Below are 17,216 nucleotides of genomic sequence, written 5' to 3' on the forward strand. Positions count from 1 at the left end.
TGGATTTGGGACTTTTCTTCACCTGTGCTGAGCAGTCGGCGTTTGCTCCTGTTTCCTGTGATGACTTGAGGGGGTCCCCAGGCACTGAGGAGAAGGGGGGGGGGGCGTGACTCATTGGGCATTGATGGTGAATGTGTGGAGGAGGAGATCAGGGATTAATGGCATCTGGTTCTCAGTAGAGTGGGCTCCCCCCGCCCCTTTTCCTGGCTAGTCTCAGACCATCCTTGCCCGAGATCCCCTGACGTCTTGGCTCTGTTCGTTCCCGCAGATCGATGAACCCAATTGCCTTGGGAACACTGCACTTCACATCGCCTGTTACATGGGCCAGGACGCCGTGGCCAATGAACTAGTCAACTACGGCGCCAACGTCAATCAGCCCAACGAGAAGGGCTTCACCCCTCTGCACTTTGCTGCCGTCTCCACCAATGGGGCCCTTTGCCTGGAGCTCCTTGTGAACAATGGCGCTGACGTGAACTTTCAGGTACGCCGGCCAGGGCTGGACCACGCGCACGAGACACAGGCAGCAGGTGGCATGAACTCAGTAGGGTGGTGGGGGAAGGACGGAGTTCAGAACCCAGACACACGGGATCTTCCAGGCATGGACGGAACTTTCACCCCTCAATTGCTGAGCTCGGGGACTGTGTCACCAGCTGGCTTGTTTTCCCCTCTCTCCCTGCAGAGTAAGGAAGGGAAGAGCCCTTTGCATATGGCTGCCATTCACGGACGGTTTACGCGTTCTCAGATCCTCATACAGAACGGTAAGTGGTTCTCTGGATGCTGAGCTAATGTTCTTCTCTACTGGGCATTTCACTCCAGCTCACTCACCAACTGGTGCCTCCCGGGCATTCCGTCCCTCTCTCCTTGTTTCAGTGTTAATAGCGCCTGCCTGGGGAATGAAGTGCCTTGCCTCCCCCCCACCCCCAAAATCAGCTCTATTCCCCAGCTGAACAGCCACCCCTCACAGGGAGACACAGGTTTGGTCTAGATCTCGTGGGGCACCAAGCTGAAATTCCAGCGCATGGAAGCTCAGAGCCAAAGAGCTGTCAGCACTGCTAGATCCTGCCACCAGTGACAATCTTCCTCTGAGTCCAGTGCCAGCCGCTGTCTTGGCTGCTGCGGCCAGGGCTGAACCGGGGACCTCCTGAGCCAAACACAGGAGCTGCTACAGCTTGCGCTAAAGAGCCTGGGCTCCATAGGTGGGGCTGCGACGGACTCAGGCGCTGTGCAGATCAGGCATGGGAGGTGTGTGTGCATGTGGGGAGCAGGGACGAGGGCTGTAACACTCACTCATCCGTGGGTTGGGCCTTCTGCCTGGAGAACGGCTGTGTGACGCTGTCTCAGTGCAATGCACCACAGCCCTCTGCGGGGACTAGGGGAGCAGGTCTTGGGCTGTCCGAGCCAGAAACTCCCCACCAAGCCAGCTGCCTCTTGCTTTCTTTTCTAGGCAGCGAGATAGACTGTGCTGACAAATATGGCAATACCCCCCTCCATGTTGCTGCTAGATACGGCCACGAGCTGCTAATTAGTACTTTGATGACAAATGGTGCTGACACTGCAAGGTGAGGAGGCCTCCAGGGGGGCCTTGCGATGTGGGAGGTGCACTCACACGGGGGGGGGGTTGGGTGGGCAGGCTCAGCTGGTGGGAGGCAGTTTTCCCCCTGATGTGCAGGAGATGGGACCGGTTAGGCCCCGTGCTCAGAGGCAGAGCGGAGAAGCCTTCTTAGCTGCTGGCTGGTGGCTCTTGTTCATGTGCCCAGTCAAACCGATCGCCAGATTTGGGGCAAGGGAGCAATTCCCCCCTAGGTCAGATTGACGGGGACTTTGGGGCATTTTCACCTTCCTCTGCAGCGTGGCGCCCAGCTCGCTTGCTGCATCATCGCTCATGTCTCCCCTACGGGCCTTGAGTGGGTGGGGGCTGGTTCATGCCACAGGCAGAGAACTGGAGACACTGGTTGATTTTCCTGAGGACTGAAATGTTTGATCTAACTATAGTCGTTGGGCTTGATAGAGGGCTCTGTGGGTGCACCTGAATGGCCTGCGTTAGACTAGGTCATCCCATGGGCCTGTCTAGCTTGTGGCTCTGCTGCTCTGCGGAAGAAAGTTTGCTGAGGATAGGGAGGGCTGACCGGGAGAGCCTGCAGGCTGCCATGGGGTAGAATTCCGTCTCCACCATCAGGAGACCCCCACGTCAGCGGGACAGGAGGAAAGACTGTCTGCTAGCTGGGGCAGCGAGCTGTGACTGTTCCGTTCCTATCTGACCTCTCTCCCTGTTGGCAGGCGTGGAATCCACGACATGTTCCCTCTGCACTTAGCTGTTCTCTTTGGATTTTCAGACTGTTGTCGTAAGCTACTTTCCTCAGGTGAGCAAAGCCTGGGTTGTCTTGGGTGGCGGGGAAGGGGAGTATCCTGGGCTGGGAGGGACCTGGTGAGTCCTCGCCTGACCCGTCTCCTACTGCCCCGCAGGTCAGCTGTACAGCATCGTCTCCTCGCTGAGCAATGAGCACGTGCTGTCCGCGGGTTTCGATATCAACACGCCTGACAACCTTGGGAGGACGTGCCTCCATGCTGCTGCTTCTGGAGGGTGAGTCTCTGCCCTGGGCATGGCCGGGCATCACGCACGGCTCCCCGGCAGCCCTCTAGGGAGAGGCAACTGCAGCTGCTTTTGCCTTGTCATGGGGACATCAGGTTCTTTAGCCCCAAACACAGCCTGCTTCCCCTCTGCGTACCATGGTGTATAACGTAGGCAGTGTGGTCTAGTGGTCAGGACACAATTGGGGGTCAGCTCATCTGGGTTCTGCTCCCAGCTCTGGGAGGGAAATGGGGGCTAGCGTCTAAAGCAGGGCCTGGGAGAGCTGACCCTTTTGATTCTTGCTTCCGCTGTGAACGCCCCGGGCCTCTGGGCAAGTCACTTACCTTTGTTCCTCAGTTTCCCCATGTTTAAAATGCTTCCCTGCCTCCCAGGGGGTATTGTAAGGGGGAATCGGGCCATGTTGGTAAAGCACTCTGAAGAGTGAATGCGAAGTATTGGTAACTAATGAATTGTATTTCCTCGGTGCGTTTAGTTACAGTTCGATTTCATGCCGTGCAGAGTGAGATCACGGCGCTGAAGGAGAGCGGGTTGCACAGCTCTCATCTCAGTGGGGAAAGAGGGACTCATGGGAGCAGTGCTTTTCCTCCGCTCAATCAGCAAGTCAGGGGCCCAGCAGGGAACAGCACCCAGGAGTCATAGATCCTATTTGTAGCATGAAATCCAATGCCTAGATCATGCTAGCGGCAGGGGTCGAGTTTTATTACCCATCCCAGCCTGGCTGGAATACCTAGATACGATTCCCAGTCGCTGCAGAGCAGCAGGAAGAGAGAAGTAGAGGCACAAGCGTGTTCCCAGAAAGCTGGAGAGTTACTAGTGATACAGGCAGCCTCAGCGCAGTGGGTCATCTAGGCACCATGCCAGTGGGGATGGGCAGGGCGCTCAATCATACTCTCTTGTCTTACAAATGTGAAAACAGGCTCCAGGCAGGCACAGGTCATGTGTTAGGCAGAGCAGCCCCAGAAAGCCAGCGCTGACCCCAGCCCCTCTCAGCGGGTTTCCCCTCTGTTCCCTCTGCAGGAACGTTGAATGTCTTAATTTGCTGTTGAGCAGCGGTGCTGACTTGAGGAGGAGAGATAAATTTGGAAGGTAAGTACTGATGACGGCACGCCCGTGTGAAGGGGCAGAGAGAAGCTTTTTGTGAACGATCGCACCCTCGGGGCTGGGGGACAGAGAGCTGGGCATTAGGAGCGAACCCCTGTGGCTGGGAAGATCTGCGGGCGCAGATGGGCAGCAGGGGCTCGTCCCGCGCTGAAGGTGCTCGCAGAGCAGGTCACCCATATCCGTGTCCCCTCCTCCTCCCACCCCACGGGAGCCCAGCTCTGCTTCTTGGAGAGCCATGTAGCCTGGTGGGGTTGGATATTGCTGTGCCATGCGTGTGTGTCACTTGGGCCTGGCTGCAGCTGTCTCTGCAGAGTCCTGGATCTCCTTGGGTTTTCAGCCATTCTGCATAGCAGCGGGTGTTCCTAACCCCGTTTTCTGCTCTCCTCCCAGGACTCCACTGCACTACGCAGCTGCCAATGGTAGCTATCAGTGTACGGTGACGCTGGTCACTGCCGGAGCCAGTATTAACGAGACGGACTGTAAAGGCTGCACTCCCTTACACTATGCTGCTGCTTCGGACACGTACAGGAGGTAGGACAACCCTGCGGGACCTGCCTCCCATAGCAGCTGCTGCTGGATACCACAGGGCAGGGCGGTCCATGGTACTTCCTGATTGGAGCGGGTACCCTGCAGTTCCCTGGCACCCGCCAGCTGGTGGGAGGTGGTGCCTGGCGGCTTCTAAAGAGGAGGAGCATTGTAAGGGAAAGGAAGGATAGGCCAGCGCCTGTCTCTGGACTCCTGGGGTCTACTCCCAGCTCTGCTGGGTGATGTTGGCAAGTCACCTCCCCACTAGGCGTGTGAAATAAGGATAATGCTGACCTGCCGCTGAGGAGGAGGCTTATTAGGGTTTTCTCAGCTCTTGGTCTTAAGATGGTAGAAACAAATCACTGATGAAGAGCAAAGCCCTCTGCTTATGCTGCCAGGCCCGTGTGTTGCAGAATGCTCTTCCGCTACGAAGGCAGCGGGAAACGGGTCCAAAAGAAGCGATGTTCAGCCTAGCACGGCGGGGGCGGAACAGAGGCGCTTCCAGGACTGTGCGGCTGCTGCTGCTGCAGGGAGTGGGTCTGGACCTGGCTTTCCAAGAGCGGAAAGCGTCTGGGTGTTTGCAAGCTGGCTGGGGTCTATCCAGCTTCCCTGTTCCCCTCGCTTGCTTTGTCTCAGCCAGCTGACATGGGCTTGCGGTCTTTCAGAGCGGAGACTCATTCAGGAAACAGCCATGACACGGACGAGGAGCCACTGAAGGAGTCCAGAGTGAAGGAGGCATTCTTGTGAGTGGCCGATCTCAACCCCCTGCTCAGGGCCAGCATTTGTCATCCGTCCTGTCTCCCATGGCACTGGTGGAACCCCGCCATTTCCCTCTTCCCCCACCCACTCTCAGCTGAGAGGCACCCTCCGAGCCGGTGCACTGGGGGCGTCTTCAGCAGGCATTGGAGTGACTGACTTTTAATAAGGATCTGCCCTTGGATCAAAAGTGCCTTGAGGCAAATCCATTGTGGGCATGGTGCTCTCATTGCCTTTAGTGGGAATTTCAGGGGGGGACACTGAGTCCTTTTTGCACCTCGTGTGCCGGGCAGCGAGGATCTGGCATTTGCACGGAATCCGTGCTGGCTGCTTAGAACTGGCCCAGCAGGCACATCCGTGGGAACGCGTGTCTGACCACTGCCTCTCCCCGTGCTTGTTGCAGTTGTTTAGAGTTCTTACTGGATAATGGTGCAGATGCTTCGCTCCGGGACAAGCAGGGATACACCGCTGTCCACTATGCAGCTGCCTACGGCAACAGACAGAACCTTGAGCTGGTAAGCAGGCTGGGGGGGGGGGCAGCCGAAGCTGCCTGGTGCCCTTTGGTTTACAGGCGACTCGAATGAGGAGTTCTCCCAGGGAGAGGTAGGGGGGAAATTTCTGCTCAGCCTCCCCAGCCGAATCTGGGAGTATGGCAGAAGTCTTCTGGGGAGTGGCCAGGGCCGAGTGCTGCGGTCAAAGGTGTGGGGGGCAGAGCTGTGTGACGAGGGAGGAAGGAACTGGGATTATGATGTAGGTTTTAAAACCCTTTGGGCTCCTAATCCCCCTCCCTCGGATCTGGCTGAGGAGGGGAAGCCTGTGCTGGCCAGTTCCTCAAAAAAGATGAGATGGGAGCAGAGAGGAGACTTGGTGACTGGTGCACACAGATGTGCCCGGATCTCAGGCCAGCTCCCAAAGACAGGATGGTAACCTCAGCCAAGGAGCTGCAGGCCAGTGAGTGATGGGCACTGGGGTGCTGGGCGTCTCAGAAACAAACGGAGTTGCTCTCCTGGAAGACGGCTCCGCTCCAGGGGACGTGGAAGCCATCTTCCTATGGTGAAGAGCAGTGAGGCCATTTTTAAACACCGGCAATGAAGGAATCCATTTGGGGTGCACCAGCGTGTGAGAAGCACAGGGCAAACGCCCTGCTAAAAGGACTTGGACTCACATGTCTTGTGTGCTTCATCCTGATCTAGTTAGTGAAAGCAGTGTGGAGATCTACCCCATTAAAGGAATTTCTCCATTCCGGGTTCCAAGCAAGTGGCTTTGGTGCCGTTGGGGGCTGGCTTCCAACATCCCAGATGCTCCACACAGCAAGCTGCTGGCGTTGCCTGTGGTGGCCGGAACAGAGGAGCAGTACTACCTGAAGAGTTTACCGTGGTGTGTTTTGTTGCAGCTCCTGGAAATGTCTTTTAACTGCCTGGAGGACGTGGAAAGCACCATCCCAGTCAGCCCTTTGCACTTAGCTGTAAGTTTGTCTGTTGTTGACCTTTGACCCATGACCTGAGCTCAGGTGATCAGGGAAATACACTCACTGTATCTTAGAGAGAGTTCAGCTGCCAGCTGAATTAGTGCAAATGAAACTAAAGCTCTTGTGCAAAGAAACATCAAGATTATTTGAAAATAGGCTTGGTAGTGAGCCTGCAGCCTGGTATTTGAGGCCTAGTGGCAGTAAAAGTTAGCATAAGGCTACGTTAAGCCCAAGAGAAGCTAGATTAGTAAGTAACCTTAGGTTAGAAGCTCTAGCAAATATCAGGATTGTGCTGTAAAGGTTTTATTTTGCCAGACTCGTTAACTGCACTGTATAGAGAACGTCTGTCTCCGCAAAGCCTTAGAGTCCCCAAACGGGGGAGCAGGAATGGCAAATATGGACAGGAGACCAAGACGTAATCAAGTATAGTCTCGGACGTAGGTGGGTGTAGAGAACAAGTGCCTAAAGGGAGAATCAAACCGGCCCCTCGGTGGAATCTCAGGATGGCAGGGTGGTGACAAGCTTCACACTTCATCTCACCCTGGCCTGGGGGTTGGTGAGTGGACGTGACGCGTCTGCAGAATTCTTGTCTTGTTTCCTAGTCTGTGATTTAGGCTTATAGTGATTGCAGTGTTAATAAAACTCATCATGTCCCTGTGGGTCATACCAGTCATCCTCTCTATTCATCTCTGAGTAGCCACCAAAGACGGCACCTGTTCCTAGTGACATGCATTTTGTATCCCAAATTAATCTAAAGGCTACACTGTCCTGACATTGCTGGTGAAGAAACAAGGTTGACTTTGCTTCCAGTGATGCCACGTGTGTAATAGGGCTAACCCCACTGGAAAGGACTTGCTGCCCGATCATGGGGTGTCAGGCTCCAAAACAGTGGCTGCTGTCCCATGGTTAAGCACAGATATTGTGCTCTGTGCTGTCCGAGACACGGAAGGAGGGGAGTTTGCAGTCTAGACTGACGTCAGCAGGTTGTATCCCCTTCTCCATTGACTTGTGGACAGCTGGGCAATATCTCACTTTTTTTAAGCTTGGCTAATTTTACAAAGTTTCTTCCTAAAGATTCAGGGCTTCAGGCCAGAAGAGATCATTAGATCATGTAGTCTGGCCCCCCACGGGCTGGAGAAATTAACCCCATTACTCCTGTATTGAGCCCAATAATTCATGCTGTCAGGACGAATTCGTTTTGATCGTTGTCAAATGAGAATAGCCTGTTTCGAATTAGTAACTTGTGGCATTTACACAGCAGCAGTGGACAAGTTACACGCGAGGGAAACAAGGGCACGCGTCAGCCGGGCAGTCATACGCTGCTGTGCCAGTCACCGGGGGGGTGGGGGGGGTATAAGCAATCTGGACAGCAGCAGGAGGAAAATGGGGTATTTCACACTGTCCCTTTCAGAGCGTGAACCTTGGCAGTTCTGCAGGCACCGGCCAGGGGGGCGGAAGGGGGAGTGTGGTCGGCGTGGTATCAAGAGAGCCTTCATTATAACGGTGGTAGAGAATTTTGACTGCCCCTTCCTCCTGGACAGCGTGTGTTCGGCTCCTTTCCTAAGGGAATGTGCTCTGTGTTGCCTGCAGGCCTATAACGGTCACTGTGAAGCCCTGAAGACGCTTGCCGAAACCCTCGTGAACCTCGACGTGCGGGACCACAAAGGGCGGACGGCGCTGTACCTTGCCACAGAGAGGGGTTCCACGGAGTGCGTGGAGGTGCTCACCAGCCACGGCGCTTCCGCCCTCGTGAAGGAAAAGAAGAAAAAGTGGACGCCGCTCCATGCGGCAGGTGGGAGTGGAAAGGCACCTCTGCTGGGTTGGTCAGTGGATCGGGCACCACAGATCTCATTGTAGGGTTCTCTGCTGCAGAGTCAGCCCTTCAGAGCCCAGGCCTCCCCCTGCCTGACCCACAACAGGGCCGCAGACAGCCTGCTTGGCTTGGGGTGACTTCACATGGCTCCTTTTGAGGTCATGAAAGGGGATGTTGCAGGGTGACTATCCTGTCGAGCAGGAGCAGGGTCCTGTGACCAATGACCTGCTCCTCAGAAGGGCCTACAGGCGTACCTGGGCCTTATAAAAGAGGAAACTGTAGCAAAAGCCTGAGCTATAGAATCATAGAGTCATAGAAATGTTGGGCTGGAAGGGACCTCGAGAGGTCATAAAGTCCAGCCCCCTGCGCTGAGGCAGCACCAAGTAAAACTAGACTTGCCCTGACGGCTGTTTGTTCGATCTGTGCTTAAAACCGCCCCAGTGATATGGATTTCACCATCTCCCCTGGAAGCCTGTGCCAGAGCTTAACTCCCCTTTTTCCTGACGTCACTCTAACCTAAATCTCCCTGGCTGCAGATGAAGCCCATTGCTTCTTGTCCTACCTCCACTGGACATGAGAACAATTAATCACCGTCCTCGTGATAACAGCCCTCAGCGTATTTGTAGACTGTTAACAGGTTCTCTCAAAGGATCTAGGTTGCATCATGCCGGGGCATGAAAAAGCCCCCCCGAGTAACACAAGTTTCACGCTGTCCACCAATATAGCTTTCGCTTCTCGATGAAGTGGAATGATCATGCCAATGGGAGAGCACTCTCCTGTCAGCATAGAGTGTCTTCCTCAGACACACTGCATCGGTGCAGTGCTGTCGTGTAGACTTACCCTCCATCGTCTTTTCTCAGAGCTAAACATCCCCAGTTTTAACCTTTCCTCGTGGATCTGGTTTTCTAAACCTTAAATCATTTCTGTCGCTCTTCCCTGGATTCTCTCTAGCTTGTCCACATCTTTCTTAGAGTGTGGTGCCCAGAGCAGGACACAGTACAGCTGAGACCTTACCAGTGCCGAGCAGAGCAGGACAGTTACCTCCTGTGTCTGACCTAAGACCCTCCTGTTAATACACCCTAGAATGAGATTAGTCTTTTTTCTCAGTTGCATCACATTGTTGACTCGTATTTAATTTGTGATCCACTCTAACCCCCTAGTATTTTTCTACCACACTTCTTCCTAGGCAGTCATTTCCCATTTTGTATGTGTGCAACTGATTGTTCCTTCTCAAGTGTAATACATTGCCCCTTGTCTTTATTGAATTTCATCTTGCTGATTTCAGACAAATTCTCCAATTTATCAGTCGTTTTGAATTCTAATCCTGTCCACCAAAGTGCTTCCAATCCCTCCCAGCCTGGTGTCACCCAGAAATTTTATAAACATGTTCTCCACTCTGTTATCTGTCATTAATGAAAATATCGTCTCGTATCGGACCAGAAGTAACCGTCATGGGAAGCCACTAGAGACGCCTTTCTAGTTTGGTACCGAATCGTTGATAACTGCTCTCTGACTACAGTCTTTCAACTGGTTGTGCACCCACGTTATAGCAGTTTCAGTTAGACCGCATCTCCCTAGTCTGCTTATGAGAGTGTCATGCGGGACTATCAAAAGCCCTACTAAAATCAAGGCCTGTTGCATCTACTGCTTCCCCTAGGCCAGTAACACTGTATGTCTCTGTAACTCCTCCCTGCCTTGTGTCTCTCTCACAGCTGCCTACGGGAACACAGATTCCCTACACCTTCTGATCGACAACGGGGAACGAGCAGATATCACCGACATTATGGATATCCATGGCCAGTGAGTCAATTCTGATTTCTCTGTAATAGCCGTTGTCTGCATGAGGATATCCTTCCTGCCCCAGAGCAGTGCGTGACATGCCAAACAGCTGCATAGAACGATGCTGCTGCTCAGTGATGGTCCCCTGAGGATCTTCCCAAAGTGCTTTGCAAAGAATTCAACCTCCCTACACCCCCAGCCCATCTTACAGAAGGGGGAAACTGAGGCAAGGAAAAGGACTTATTCAAGGTCATGCAGCAAATTGGAGGCAGCGCTGGGAATAAAACTCAGGACTCTTTGACTCCCAGTCCTACTGCTCCAACCCCTGCCTTTCCTGCTGTCACCCTAGGCAGCACTGACCTTTCAGAGCTGGGTAGAACCCAGGAGTCCTGACTCCCAGCACCCCTGCGATGTCACCCCTACACAGCACTGACCTCCCAGAGGTGGGAAGAACCCAGGAGTCCTGACTCCCAGCACCCCTGCGCTCTCACCACTAGACAGCACTAACCTCCAAGAGCTGGGATAGATACCAGGAGTTCTGTAAAATAGGGATTTAAACTTGCAAATGTTCACTGCCCTTCCCAAGCCAACATCCTTCTCCTGTGCTCCCCCAATCGCCCCGCAGAACCCCACTGATGCTGGCGATCATGAACGGCCACGTCGACTGCGTCCATCTCTTGCTGGAGAAGGGATCCACAGCAGATGCAGCAGACAGGAGAGGCAGGACTGCGCTGCATCGAGGGGTGAGTGAGCGTGATGGAGCTCAGTGTGGACCCTGGGGTTTCTCTCACTGGGTTTCCTGCAGGTCACTTTGTTCTAGGAAGGGCTGGTGGCACCGACACTCTCCATTATGAGACCCTGTTTTCAGTTACTTATAACATTGCCCAACTTCGACCATTTGAGCTGAAATTTCGCATGCCAGGCGTCTGCCTCAGGCTGACTTTGTGGGGCAATTTTTCACCATAACAGTTCAGCGCCTCTGAGAACGAGGCAAAGGAACAATATTTTTAAAAATTCCGGCAACCTTTTCCTTGGAGAAACTATAGCGCCCCCCAGCTGTGGATCCAGGAGTTGAAATTCAGTGTGGTGCCTGTTGCTGTTCCTATGCAAATCCAGCCACGTTTGTTGTAGCCCTGCCTGCACTTGGCTTGTGGAGCGGTTTCCTGCTGGGCTGGAGGCACCACTTCACAGCTGTGGCTGTTCTTTACCCGGCACAGGCGGTGACGGGGTGTGAGGACTGCCTGGGAGCCCTGCTGGACCACGATGCCTTTGTATTGTGTCGGGATTTCAAGGGTCGGACCCCCATCCATTTTGCATCGGCGTGTGGGCATTCAGAAATCCTGAGGACCTTGCTGCAGGCAGCGCTCTCTACTGACCCTCTGGACTCCGTGGTCGATTATAGCGGCTACTCACCGATGCACTGGGCTTCGTACAGCGGTAAGAACCTAAGAGCCATGATGCCTCTCCATCCTCTCTGCCTTATACCCACTGCAGACCAAGAGAGAGCTCAGCCAAAACAGCCCTTCCTCGTTCAGCACTGTGTTGTTCTAGGCGCCCTACTGGAAATAAGACACTGAGGCTCACAGAGCCTCCCCCTCTCTGGGTTGGGAGTGACACAATGTCATTGCCATCTGGCTGTTCAGGGTTTGAGATGAAATCCTGGACTTCGGCGGCCAAGTATCCGCGACACGCAGGCCACCCCCTGTGGCATCCCCCAGCTCCTGTGTGTTGGCAAACTCAGCCAAGAGGCCAACAACGGGGGCAGAATTAGGGTTTGTCTACACTTGAAATGCTACAGTACTACCATGGTAGCGTGTTGGTGTAGACCCTACCTACACCCCCGGGAGGGTAGTCAGTCTACCTCCCTAACAGGCGGTAATGTGGCTGATGGAAGACACTGGGCTGTCTACGTCAGCTGACCTATGTTGCTCAGGGACGTGAATTTCTCATGCTCCGTAGCAACATAGCTGGGTTGACCCAGTGTAGACCAAGTCTTCGAAATGTGTGAAAATGCAGAAGGGTTTTACTGTTAGATAAGACGGGGGACCGATCTCTCTCTGGCCAAGAGGAGAAGCCGAGGGTTTGCCCAGCTAGCAGAGCTGGCATTGTCTCCTTGTCATACTGACCAGGCTGTTTGTGTCCAGTCTGGTATCCTGCTGCCAAGTCTTCATGTTTCAGACAAATGGCGCTCGCTTGCCTTCCCCTCCTCTAAATAATGCACCAGGCCAGCTTGATCTCACACCATGGGAAACTGCAGGAAAATTCTTCCTGCTTCGCCCTTGATGGCTTCCCTGGGCCTTGAAAGGAGCTAAGGGCTGGTCAGGGTGTTTGTTCCATTCAGGTCTTCCCCCCTCTGGTGTCAGTCTCCCAGGCCTGAGAGGTGATTGCCAGGACACTGCTCAGCTCACAGCTCCCCTGTCCTTTCTCCCTCTTTGCAGGACATGAAGATTGTCTTGAATTGTTACTTGAACACAATCCATTTGTGTACCTAGAAGGAAACCCCTTTACTCCATTGCACTGTGCAGTGTAAGTAGCCACCGGCCTGGAGCCGGCTTCTTATGCATCCTGGTTCAGAACAATGTTCGAGAGAGCGCGCACGGCAGGGCAGGGTTGGACGTGTGCTCTCGGAGTGACAGGCTGGGTTCCAGCTCCTTGTTATCCCAAAGGCTCTCGACCCCAAGGGGCTGCGGAGATTGACAGTTCTAGCATGCCCTCCATTCTGCATTGGCCTCAGAATCCAGTAACCAGACTCTTCCCCTCCGGGTCCCTTCTGGGGCTGTGGTCAGTGTGAACCACTAGAGGGTGCATTGGAGCCAGGCAGCCAGGGTCCTGCCATCAGCATGGGGATAGTTCGGAGATTTATTCACTTCCCAGCCAGCTGGACTAAGCAGGCAATCAGCCTGGAGCCCATTCAGCTGGCCAGCGGGGAGTGCTGCACCACGGCATGTCATCTTCCTTCCCCTGCCTGCGGCTCTTTGGCCCGGGGCAGCAAAGGATTGAGCTTAGCCAATGTCTGGCGCGTTGACAGCTCGGCCCAGCCTTGGTTTTCATTTTCCTCCTTGTCGTCCCTGCAGAATTAACAGCCAGGAAGGCACTGCTGAAATGCTGGTGGAAGCATTGGGTGCCAAGATTGTTAATAGCAGAGATGCCAAAGGAAGGTGAGCAGCGTCTTTTAATCTCGTGGCTCGGTCTCTCCCGGCATTCAGAGGAGCCTGGGGGATGCCAAAGGCCGACGTATTCTCCCGCTTGATTGCTCTTGTGTTCTGATTCCATTGGCTCTCAGTAGCCGAGCCAAGTGCGTACTGGGAAACCTCCCAGGAGCATCCACGAAGTGGTGCCGACCCTCTGCCCCCCGAGTTACTCCTGACCCCGATGTAGTGCCGGGGCGCTGTGCTGCTGCCGGTGCCGTGGGTCACAGCAGATGTGAAAGCAAGGTCCTGGCAGCTTGGAGTGATCAGAGGAGGGTCCCCTGGCACTCTGTATGGGTCGGACTCGCCCCAAATTCCATCTTGGGTAACTACATCTAATTCCCTGTGATCTCAGCTGCATACAGCATTTGGTTTTACTTCCTGTCCTAAATGGTGACAGAGTGGCAGTGTGCGCCTGCTGTGTCCCGCCCCCACCCTGCTGTGGCTGCACCATCGAGTCAGCAGGAGACTCCTGGAAATTAAGACAAACCCTTCTTGTCCTCTGCTGAGTGGTCATGGAGAGCAATTGATCACCATTCAGTACCAGGGCTTAGGGTTTTAACATGTTTCTGGGTCCTTGGGAATGAAAGGCACCAGTGTTGGCCATCACTGGGGCTATGTATCTGACTGGGGTCCTCAATCAGGCTTCTTTAGTTGGAGCGTCCCCCTGGAGTCCTGGTAGAGTTTTGCTAGTGCGGATGTGGTGGGGTCTCCCCTCACGCCCTCCTCTCTCCTTCCAGGACACCCCTTCACGCTGCTGCCTTTGCAGACAATATCCACGGTTTACAGCTGCTGCTGCGTCACCAGGCTGAGGTAGACACAACCGACCAGTTGGGAAGGACCCCTCTCATGATGGCTGCTGAGAACGGGCAGACTGCAGCAGTTGGTGTGTAGCAACCCAGCACTTACTTCCTTGGCCTGCGTCTGGTTCCTCCTTTTTGTTCACCCCGGTAGATTCTTTCTCCCACCTCCCCCCGAATAGCATTTAATTCCGAGGGAACCCCAAGATCCAAGGCTGGGCCATGGTGACGAGATGGAATTGGCAGTCGGGTGGGAGGCTCTAGGCTGGCAAGTGCTCAGTTCCAGGCTGGGGTGTCGTAATCAGAAACCCGCAGTGTTCTGAGTGTTCGCGCACACCCAGTCGGGTACGGTGCCATTCCGCAGCTAGCGGACATGCTGTTCCTGCTTCCTTATCCCTGGAGTAAGGGAGTCCGGGCTGCGTGGGCCTGACGCCGTTTGCCTCTCTTGCTTCTAGAGTTCCTGCTGTATAGAGCGAAAGCAGATTTAACTGTGCTGGACGTCAACAAGAACACAGCTCTTCACCTGGCCTGCAGCAAGGTATGGGATTGACCCTTCTGTTAAACAGTCACGTTCACCAAGATCTTCATTCGGTGAGCCTCAAAACGTCAGAGCGTGCTTATCTGTGCCCTGCTGGTGAGACGAGATTGCACCCCCAGGCCTTGTCTACACAGGCATTTGCACAGGTTGAATGAAGCCAGTGTCCACCCAGTGTTGACACTCTTGTGTGAATGTCAGTGGCTTATTTTGGTTGATCTTAAATCTGTTTTTAATCAACTTAACCTAAACTGAAATAAGGGTTTGTCTACAGGGGGAGTTATTCCTGATTAACTCCTTGTGGGGACGCTCTTATTCTGGAATGAATGTACCTTATTACAAATAAGGTTTAATCCACTTTGGTAGTGGTGGGAACGGGAGCTTCCAGATCTGTGTGTTGAATGCAAACAAACCAAAAAAAGGAAACAGTTTGTAACACAGAACGGGGGTTATTCTCAGACCCCTGAACAGAGAAATTGGGTAGGAGGAGGGAGTAGAGAACAGAGGCCTAAACTAGAGATTGGAAAGTCCACTAGTCTGTGCATTTCCCCGTGCAAACATGGGTCAGCATGGAAGCGTATTGAAACAGGACCATTCCTCTGCAAAGCACGAGCAGTGTGAGAACACCATTTGCAGAGACACCTGTGTTCTCCCTCCCCACCTTACTTGCCTTAATTTTAAATTGTTCGGTTTTATTTCCAGGGTCATGAAAAGTGTGCCTTGTTGATCTTGGGGGAAACCCAAGACCTTGGCCTTATCAATGCAACTAACAGTGCTCTGCAGATGTGAGTATGCGACCAGCTGGTATGAATGGGGGAAAGAATATTCGGGGGGTTTGGTTTGATTTGGTTTTAGTTTTGCCGGGTGGCTGTAAATGTCTGGAGGCTTGAGGGAAAGGGGAAGCCAGGAGGTTGTGGGTGAGCCCAGGTGGAGGGGCAATCCCTGGGCACAGTCCTAGGTGGAAGAATCACATGTTCACACACAGTAAAGAGCCCTTTACGATATGGATGTTTTCCCCCCTCTTAGCCCTGGAGAATCTCAGTCCAAAGGGAGAATATCCTAGCGTGCATAGCGTGCAGTCCTTTACAATAACCTCTCGCCTCCTGGTAGTTCAAGGGAGGTAGATTAGGCCGTAAGATGCTGCTCTGTCTTGAAGCTGTCCAAGGGCTTTCACTGATTTGCACAGCTCACAGCCACCTGCCTCTTTCATGCAGAGGTGGGACCCACCAAGACCATTCCCAGCATGCACTGTGCCAGGACGGCTCTCAGCAAGGTCAGAGCATTGCCTGCTGTGACTTGGGATCCCCATGGCCACACTTCTGCAGAATGCCTTTGTCTTCCTGCCTCCTCCTGTGGGTCAGCCTTCCCTAGGCCCTAGCTTCAGTTGTGGGCCCTTCTGTGTGTTGAGTTTGTGTTGCTCTCCAGTCCAGAGCTAGTTCACTGTCTCCCCAGCCGATCAGAAAGCTCTCGCAGGGTGTACCAGTGCGGAGAGGAAGCCGCGTGCCGCTGATGAGGGTTGCACTGAACTGGAAGTGTGTTGGGGAGACTGCTCCAGGCGGAAAAGGCAGCAGAGTTGGTTCGGTAATGCGTTCCCTTTCCCTGTTGCCTGCAGGCCGCTCCATATTGCAGCTCGGAATGGGCTAGCCTCTGTTGTCCAGGCCTTGCTCAGCAGAGGTGCCACTGTACTTGCTGTGGATGAAGAAGGTGCGTATGCCTCAGAGCTGGGATCTCTGGCGGATGGGCGGGGTCAAGTACAACATAGTCTCTACGTGGCATCTTTCTGGGCAGGGGTGGCTGGTTGGGGTTCTCAGACAGGCACCTGCACCTTGACTTGGATTATTTCCTCACCCCCTGTACTGAACATGGTTATGCTCTCATGCTGGGTTTGCTGTCGGCGACGCGGGAGCAGCCCTTGTGGTGTTAATGCTGGGATCCCCGTAGCCTGGTGAAGACACGTCCAAGCTCCACATCCCCGTGGGGCAGCAAGTGTTGTTAATGTGGCTTTCGCCCCGTGTGTCATCCTCTGGGTCACCTGGCCAGCTGGGGCCACGCATGAAAGCTCAGAGCTGGGATGAGGATAAAGAAGCTATTCGCGTGGCTGTAGAATCTGCGTATTGGGGGATCAGTGGGTTTTTTCTCTGCTTCGATCCTGAAAGTATTCGCAGCGCATCCTTCCCACTACCGGAGGAAGGGTTTCTGGGCCTGCCAAATAGGCCCCAGTTGCTTTTGTTTTTCCCCCACTTAAATTCTGGCCTGGTTTTAGCAACTGCTAAAAGCCTCAAGAACAGCCAGAGCCCCAAAACAATAACATGAATTTCTGGGATCCCAGTTTTCAAATAAAGCCCCCCACACTCCAGTCCTAGCTCCTCTGCTCAGGGAATAAAAATTGCCCTGGGTGAAAAAATTGAATCCACAGCTCTGGACACATTTAAAACATAATTTAAAAAAACGGTTGATCAGTTGCCTTTCTCCGAGACCACAAATGACTAACCCCACTGCGTCCCTGCCCAGAGCAGCCCAGGAAAATACTTAACGGGTTTTGCACAAGGTCTGAAGGCTCCTGCCAAGGGGAGGGAGTGAAACCCAGTGAGCAAACAGCCCTTTTCTAAAGCAGCAGGCTGCAGTTAGACCCCGGCACTGGTCCTGGTTGCCTAGTCTGGG

General features: G+C 53.8%; 1 protein-coding gene across 2 annotated transcripts in view; it reads left to right on the top strand.

Moving 5' to 3' along the window:
• The window catches only part of ANKRD52 (ankyrin repeat domain 52), a 49,568-nt gene that overhangs the window by 17,616 nt on the left and 14,736 nt on the right, over window positions 1–17,216 (top strand). For both annotated transcript variants that reach the window (XM_030554714.1, XM_030554715.1), the window contains exons 8-27: window positions 269–481; window positions 680–758; window positions 1,445–1,559; window positions 2,278–2,360; window positions 2,464–2,581; window positions 3,608–3,676; window positions 4,082–4,222; window positions 4,882–4,959; window positions 5,376–5,487; window positions 6,366–6,437; window positions 8,031–8,232; window positions 9,966–10,053; window positions 10,658–10,775; window positions 11,250–11,469; window positions 12,471–12,558; window positions 13,107–13,190; window positions 13,961–14,106; window positions 14,476–14,558; window positions 15,258–15,340; window positions 16,168–16,259. In XM_030554714.1, the coding sequence (XP_030410574.1) occupies window positions 269–481; window positions 680–758; window positions 1,445–1,559; window positions 2,278–2,360; window positions 2,464–2,581; window positions 3,608–3,676; window positions 4,082–4,222; window positions 4,882–4,959; window positions 5,376–5,487; window positions 6,366–6,437; window positions 8,031–8,232; window positions 9,966–10,053; window positions 10,658–10,775; window positions 11,250–11,469; window positions 12,471–12,558; window positions 13,107–13,190; window positions 13,961–14,106; window positions 14,476–14,558; window positions 15,258–15,340; window positions 16,168–16,259 (2,284 nt within the window). The remainder of the gene's footprint in view (window positions 1–268; window positions 482–679; window positions 759–1,444; window positions 1,560–2,277; window positions 2,361–2,463; window positions 2,582–3,607; window positions 3,677–4,081; window positions 4,223–4,881; window positions 4,960–5,375; window positions 5,488–6,365; window positions 6,438–8,030; window positions 8,233–9,965; window positions 10,054–10,657; window positions 10,776–11,249; window positions 11,470–12,470; window positions 12,559–13,106; window positions 13,191–13,960; window positions 14,107–14,475; window positions 14,559–15,257; window positions 15,341–16,167; window positions 16,260–17,216) is intronic.

Source organism: Gopherus evgoodei, chromosome 3 (assembly GCF_007399415.2).
Source record: "Gopherus evgoodei ecotype Sinaloan lineage chromosome 3, rGopEvg1_v1.p, whole genome shotgun sequence".
Lineage (NCBI taxonomy): Eukaryota > Metazoa > Chordata > Testudines > Testudinidae > Gopherus > Gopherus evgoodei.